This window comes from Cryptomeria japonica, chromosome 4 (assembly GCF_030272615.1).
Source record: "Cryptomeria japonica chromosome 4, Sugi_1.0, whole genome shotgun sequence".
NCBI classification, from domain to species: domain Eukaryota; kingdom Viridiplantae; phylum Streptophyta; class Pinopsida; order Cupressales; family Cupressaceae; genus Cryptomeria; species Cryptomeria japonica.
In genome coordinates this window covers 10,613,311-10,621,436 of record NC_081408.1, presented here as the reverse complement: position 1 = coordinate 10,621,436, position 8,126 = coordinate 10,613,311, and the positions used below count along the sequence as shown (strand labels likewise).

Here is an 8,126-nt window from a genome sequence, read left to right as displayed (position 1 = left end):
TCACCCCCATATATACCCTCCAGCCCTAACGCAATTTCACCTCGCTCACCGTCGTGGTCCTCGTGAACTTCCATTGTCTCTCATTTCTCTATTTTAACTCTGATTTCTTCCATTCTTTCACCATTATTGCTAATTTCTTGTATTGTACCTCCCCTCCACTTTTTGTCCTTTTTCGAGATTTTTCGGCCCATCTCTCAAGGGGCATACCACCCACTAAATTAACATTTATGGGGCATATTTATTCACGCCTATTTTTATTTCTTTGAAACGATGTGATAAACCGCACCATCTCAAAGAGGGGCAAATGTAGTCACATAAATTTGTCCACTTAATTAAATGAATTTTTACTATTTATTTGATTATCTAACTTTCAATAATCAGTTAACTAAATTAATATTTAATTAATTCATCCTCAACCCCTTCTATTAATTAAATAAATTATTCAATTTATTTAAATTAATTCATTAAGCCACACTCAAAATCAATTAAATGAATAAATCATGTTTATTTAATTTAACCCCTTTTCCTCTTTTAAATAAATAATAAAAAAATTATTTAAATCCCTAAACTACCCCCCTCACTTGCATTTTCTTACAAATGCAAGTTGCAACCACAATTGAAATAAATTAATTTTATTACAAATAAAATCCTATTTTCCCTCACCCACCAAACCCACTTGCAATCCTAAATCCCCTTCTAGACTCTTCTAACCACTTTTTAAGTTCTTCTAATCCATTCCTAATTAGCCTTATCCCATTTTCTAATTATTGTCACATTCCTAAGCAATTTGAAGTCACTTCTCAAAGCCTCAAAGTCTTTGAAAAACATTTAATGCTTTATGTGTTCAACAAGCTAACCCCTAAAGTCCTCCAAACCACTAATGTCTCTTACATGACCATTTATGGCTCTTACATAACCATTTATGGTTAATTTCACTTGCCCACATGGTTAGAGACTTCCCCTCTAACTCAACCTCCATTTGACTCATGGGTCTCTTCAAGCATTTATTGCTTTGACCATGGTTATCCTCACTAACTCTTGCACAAGAGTTTATCCATTGTATAAAGACATTATTTATTGGATAATGACTTTATTCATTCAACTCAACATTAACCTTACCTCCCAAGTTAACCTTCAAGTCATATTAAACATTTAATGCTTCTTCCCTCTCCCCTCAACCCATCTCATGATGACATTTGTCATCCTGGGATTGGGTTGAAAGCCCTCACATGGATCATAAACCCATCGATCCTGACCCTTGTTGAGATTACTAAATATCAACCATCCATTTCTCTATTTTTCCTATAAACAGAGCCCATTCCTTCATAATCCAGATCCAGAAATCTTGCATGCATCTAAGTTATAGTGAATTTAGGAGAGCATTTTAGCATAATCTACATTTGTCTTTTTGGTTAAAATTAACAATAGCATTTAATTAACTCATATTTCTCTAGTTGTTAGCTTGCATTTGCATACTTTCACAATCATCTTTCAATCTTGATTCTCCATAAGACTTCCATAGCAGTGCACAGCTGAAAGCTACACTCATGTGGAACTTGGAGAGGAGAGGAACAAGGGAGGAGCAACTATAAGCATGTTGGATGGCATTTGGGGATGTTTTATTGCATTCCTTCATTATGCTTTCTATTAGATGCTTGATATCTCTCTTGATATGCTTTCTTAGGATAGTGATTTCCTTTATCTTTTGTTTATGATTTAAGACTAACATCATTAATGTGTGATATTGTGTGTTTTGTATCCCCTAATATATCTATTTAACAAAGCATCAATTATCATATTTCAATGTTCTCACCTTGCATGATCACTATTCTAATGGAACAAGTCACAATACACATGTATAACTTAAGATTTTACATGATCACTAAGTTAGACAAGAAAACCCATGATTTTACATGATAGCTAAATTAGGCAAGAGAACACTCCTTTCATGTCTAATTTAGCCATTAAAATTTGAATAATACGAAATGAGATTGAATAATTGTGAGCAAAATCATGTAATATGTAAAAATCTATATTAAAATTAATTGTATTTGATTTGTTTAAATCTTAAGAGCTTGAACACACCTTTCAAGTCCCATTTAGCCATTAAAATTTGAATAATACGAAATGGGATTGAATAATTATGAACAAAATCATGTAATATATAAAAATTTATATTAAAATTAATTGAATTTGATTTGTTTAAATCTTAGAGCTTACTTCCATAGTCCATAATGTTAAGAACAATTGTGTACCAAAAGAATTATTTCAAATCACTCAAAAGGGTTCAATAGAAGTTGTATACTTAGGAGAATGTTTTTTCTAACTTTATTTGTTTAAACTATTATAAGTTTGTTCTCCAAATTACTACTTATTGATTTAGTCATTCTTGTCTAACATGCATTTATGATTATGCGTCATTATGTCTCATTATGTTTATACTTTAATTTAATTTCTTTTATATAAAAATATATTAATTATTTAGAAGTTAATATTTGTATTTGATAGTTTTAATTATATAATATAATACATAATAATAAGTATAATTTTATTGTCCAAGGGGTTGAGCTTAACTAGTTAAAACACTAGCTTCTCATGTTGGAGACCCAAGTTCAACTTCCAATAGGGACATCTAAAGAGGAATTCTAAGTTGTGACTCTTGGCCTTCCATAGGTTCATAGCTCCAGTCAAAAGCTATTTAGGCTTCGACCAATTACCTATAAAAAAAAAGGTATGATTTTATTATATTTAATTTATTTTATATTTTATTAATTTCATATTGTACTATATATATATATTTAATGATTTCTAATATAAAATATAATAAATATAATCATAATATTATTTTAAAAATAAATGTAATCTAATTTATAGTATATATATTTATTATAATTATATTTTAATAATTTGTAATATAAATATAATATATAATAATAGAATAACCATACTATTATTTTAATATTTAAAAAATATTATAGTATTTAATAAATGATCTTACATATAATAGACTAAACTTTAAAGATAGTTTGATTTTAAAAAAAACATTAGTTACACAAATTATTTTACTTTGATTTTATAGATAATAATGAATATAGCATGTATTGTACTGCATTATTGTAGTTTATCATTTGAAATTTATATTATTAAATTATGAATTGTTTGATATTAATTTGAATAATAATATAAAATCAATAAACTAGACATGAAATTTATATATTTAGTAATATTATAGATAGTAGTGTTTAATTAATTTGTGTGCGAATGACGTTGTAATAAAAGAGAGTAATAAAAGAAAATAAATAAGGGATAGATTGAGCAATTGAGCACATAGATAATATCCATCGATTTTGAAAAGCAGATCATCCACATCAAATAAGAAACACCTTTAGTGTAAAAATAGAGTCAATCTATTGGAACATTAAATGTTGATTTTGGTTTAGAAAAAAGTAATGTTAACATAGATCTCTTTGAAAATTTGAAAATAAAAAATTAGGGTATATTTGGTTTCTAAAAGATGGGTTTTCCGCATCATAAAGCATCTTTAAATGGAAATAGTGTATCAAATAGTTAATGGTTTCTAAAAGATGGGAACTCCACATCATAAAGAATATTTGAATGGAAATAATGTATAGTTAAAATAGAATGATTGAAGATTTAGATGACATGTTTTTTGTTTTTTAGTTCATAGTTTCACAATTATTATTTCACAATTTTACGTATTACGTTTCATATTTTTTGGGTGATTGAGATGGGCATTTAATAGTAAATTTTGTTTGCAGTACTATCTTGTCAAAATTATTTGTCCCTTGTTGGTGATACTCTTGTAAAAACTAAGCCTTTTCAAATTTAGTTTCTGGCTTTTGTCTTTATTTCCTTCTAAGTATAATGTTAACACATACATTCTCATTAATTAGTGTAGGAAGTTCATTTTGCATCTCTACTTCCTTTCATTTGATTGAGAGCTAGATAAGCTCAAATCGTAGGTGCTAGGGACAATTTTTTCTTGTTTTAGCTTTGGTTTGAGTAGCAACTAGTGTAAAAGGAGATTTAATAGAAATCGCATCAAACATACAAATGGAGAGGTTCACCAACATGAAATTTGAGATGTTGAAGTTCAAAATGGAGAATAAATTTGTGTGTTGCTAGATTTGGGACCAAAACCACCATAATGTCACAAGCTAACTAAAATTTATTAGAGAAAAAGAAAAGGGTCTCATTAGGCTCTACTTGGTAGATTTTGTTTTGTTGACTATACATTAAGAATGTGTGATAGTGGTTCAATTTGAGTGAGACCAAGTTGCACTTTATTGGAGTGAAGAATAGAGGAGAATCATAATTACGTGTTTATTTACTCTTCACATTCAACATAAATAATTACGTGTTTGTTTATTTAAGAAAGATATTTAAGAAACCTAACAATATATCCTCTTTACGTAGAAAAAAAGCAATGTACAAAATGTTAAGGCCTTTAGATAAAGTTGATGGCTCTTTACAAAGACCTTATCATTCTCTTTAAGTATTTTCATTGTTGCAGCAGGGCCACTTATTAATCAAAAACTCAAAGTGGGGTCATCGGTACCTAGGTAGTTTCCCAAATTTCATAACGTATATGTTTCGGATTCCACCTGTCCCGTTACGGTTTTTTTAACAGGCTATTTGCGCAACTTAAAAGGCAATCTATTCGCTACAATATTTTAACGGCTACATACTGCCGACAATGCTTTATTCCGGTTGGTCCACCCACGTCTTATCCGCGTGACGTTGACATTTATTTCACCGACTTATGAGTGCCACGCGTCAGTCGGAAATGCTACCGGCGGCACCAGAAAGCCGCGTCCTAAGAGCGTCGTTCGCCAAATCTTATAAATTCGCCTTCACTCCCAACTTTCACTTCCAACTTTCTCACTTACTGAAAACTGTTTCTGTCTCTTGAGATTCCTGTGTTTTCTTTTGGTGATTTCGTATTTCTTGACAAGTCTTTTTTCTTGCAATGGCGGAAGAAAATGCACCAGAGCATCAGGATCGTGGACTCTTCGGCTTGTTTGGGAAGAAGAAAGAAGAGGAGACACATCAGCAGCATGACAGTGCTGTGGATCCACATGGACAAGGACATGTGGCAGGTGTAATGCCACATGAACAAGGACACGTAGAGGAGATTCATCCTACCCCTGTGTCTCATGGTCATGCAGATGAGGTTTACTCTACCCCGCGTCTCATGATCATGTGGGTGTAGGTGAACCTCACCCTGTGTTTGGTCATGTGACTGAGGCTCATTTTACGTCTGTGTCACATGATCATGTAGGCATAGGTGAGCCTCATCCTGTGTATGGCCACGTGTTCGAAGCTTACCCTGCTATTATGTCTTATGGCCATGTAGATGAGGCTCACCCTGTGGCTGTGTCTCATGGCCATGTAGAGGAGGGCAAGCTCCATGGCAAAGGTGAGGAAAAGAAACATGAAGGGGGCCTCATGGCAAAGCTGCATCGATCTAACAGCTCTTCTTCCAGCTCTGTGAGTTTTGGTTGCCCATCACTTTAGTTTCTAAGTTTGCTTACATAGATCTGATGAAAGAACAATGTATCTTCTCTAAGTTTGCTTACTTAGATCTGATTAAATAACAATGTATCCTCTCTCCTTGATGATCTATTTGAATGTAATTTTCAAGCTTTCTGAACTACCTCTATCAGCCTATAGGTGAATTATGGAGCTCCTGTGGTTGAGGGTATCCATTCCCTCAATTTTTCTATGGTCTTGATCTTTACATTTAACTCAACAGATCAAGATCACTTGAATTTTTCACAGATTAAGATCACTTGAATTTTTATTAATTTTATCTTTAATATTTAAAATCAATTTTATTGGATTTTGTTCTACTTTGTGTTCTTTCATGTATATGTACTTAGCAAGTCATGATCCATTGTTATAACATATAAACTTCTTCAACATACAAGGGTTTGCCTGACAATTTTTTTCAAAACTTCACATCCTATTTGCATTCTGTTTTACCTTTACTTTCATTGATTAAATCTGGTTTTATTTTAATTCATTTGAGGCTGGGAACCTGGAAGCTGCTTTATGCACTTATCAAGACTAGATTTGGAGTCATTCATTTCACCGTCAAACCAAGGGTTACTCTGTACATTCTCTTTTTTTTTAAAAATAACTTTCCCTTTTTTTCAGTTACAGAAATTTTTTTTTGGGGTAAACCATTCAATTTCATGGACACATTTTATATATATATATTTTCTTTCATAAAATCTATATATTGTAGATGTCTACTGTTCAAAATTACTGTACGTCCTACATTTGCATCCCATTTTCTGTTACTGAACATAGATTTCTTTCATTGTTTTTCATGAAAAGATTGTACATTCCATTTAATCTTCCCGTTTCTATAATGTCAGTAGTTTGTTCATTTGGATATGATGAAATGAATGCAAAGTCTAGGTGAATGGAACATATCTGATCTGATGAAATGAATGTGTTTACAGTCTAGCGATGAAGAAGAAGATGAAAAAGGAGAGAAGAAGAAAAAGAAGGGTGGATTGAAAGACAAGTTAAGGCTTCACGGACGCCATGAGAAGAAAGAGGAAGATTATGGTCATGACAAGGGTGAAGAAGAGGGAGAAAAGAAGGGCCCGATGGAAAAGATCAAAGAGAAGCTTCCTGGACACCACAAAGAGGAAGAAAAAGAGCATTAAAAAGCAACTGGTTTTTTGGGTTCTTTCATCTTATATTGTGTGTGGCTGTGAGTGTTTACCCATTTTCTGGTTTGAAGCATGCATGCTGTGTTTAACTTCTATATATAATAAGAATGTAATGGTGGTTGTTCATTTTTGTAATTGTAATGGTGGTTGTTCCTTTTTGTAATTGCAGTTGGAAAGTGCATTGAGTTTTTATACCAGCAGTTTTCTCATTAAAACTTTGGGCTGGCAGTTTACTTTATGCCTATGGTATTTGCAGGGTTTGAGCACATAATCACTATAAACTGATAAAAAAATAAAAACGTTTTAGAATAATTAAAGTTCCTATTTGATGATAATAATCAACTTAATTTTCAGCAACGGAAAGAAAAGCTTTGTAAAATCATGGCGGTTTTGGAGGAGACAGGGGAATGCATTTTATAAGTTTTTGACAAAAGTTAACCCACTTTCGTTCATAGGTCAGATATTAAAGCAGACTCGTATTATTTACAAATGAGATAATAAATTAGTGTGAATATTTTCTTAGAAACACACAAATATAAAAAAGCAGCACTTACATTCCAATATATTAAATATTAAACGGTAGTAGTATTGCCCATCTCAATGTACCAGTAGTAGACTTGCACATATCCAATATAATATTCAATTTTTGAGAATACTAGTTAATAGCTAATTCTCTCACACCTATAAATACCAGTTGTATTGCAAATCTCAGACATGCATGTGTGTAGAATAGGGGACACCAATTTTTCCTTATCCAAAATAAATATCAAATTTGTATTTGAATATGCAGGTAAATGTGATTTTTTATTTTCTCTTTTCAGTTGAAAATGCAATAATATATTTGCATATTTATTAGAGCATTTGTATGAGGATAAACAAATTTGAAAATTTGGTTAGGGTATGGTTTTGTGTCTTATTTTTTATATATATTTTGTATGTTACATAAGTTATACGATTAAATGATGAGTGTAATAATAACTAATTATAGTGGCTACTTAGGTAAACTTAAACTTATGTAAATGGGAAAACCACATTTACTCCAACAACTCCTTTAAGTGTAACTTAGGGAAGAAATTATTATGCAATATGAAAGCAAGATACAATATGGGTTGTGAAAACAAGGTCATGTTAGGTACCCATGTATGATGCAAATGCAATGCACCCTGTGGAACAAAATTCCTCTCCAAAAGAGAGAAAATAAATAAACAAGATGATACATGAAGTGTTGAAATGGTAGAGCCAACATAGAACAGAAAAAACTAAACCATGATTGTAGAGAATGACACAAATGAAAAATATTATTGATTTGATTTTGTAGGGTAAAATATATTATCAGATACTCATATTCATTCTAAATGTGTGCCTTTAAATAGGCAATACAAAACAACAAATGGTTGTGTAACTGCACAACTGAAAACA

At 31.6% G+C, this 8,126-nt stretch overlaps 1 protein-coding gene across 1 annotated transcript; it reads left to right on the top strand.

Moving 5' to 3' along the window:
• Positions 1–4,915: 4,915 nt before the first annotated feature.
• Positions 4,916–6,901, top strand: LOC131054937 (phosphoprotein ECPP44-like). The gene is made up of 2 exons (XM_057989540.1): positions 4,916–5,511; positions 6,492–6,901. The coding sequence occupies exons 1-2, from the start codon at positions 5,359–5,361 to the stop codon at positions 6,699–6,701; spliced, it is 363 nt and encodes a 120-aa protein (XP_057845523.1). The 5' UTR covers positions 4,916–5,358; the 3' UTR covers positions 6,702–6,901.
• The last annotated feature ends 1,225 nt before the right edge of the window (positions 6,902–8,126 follow it).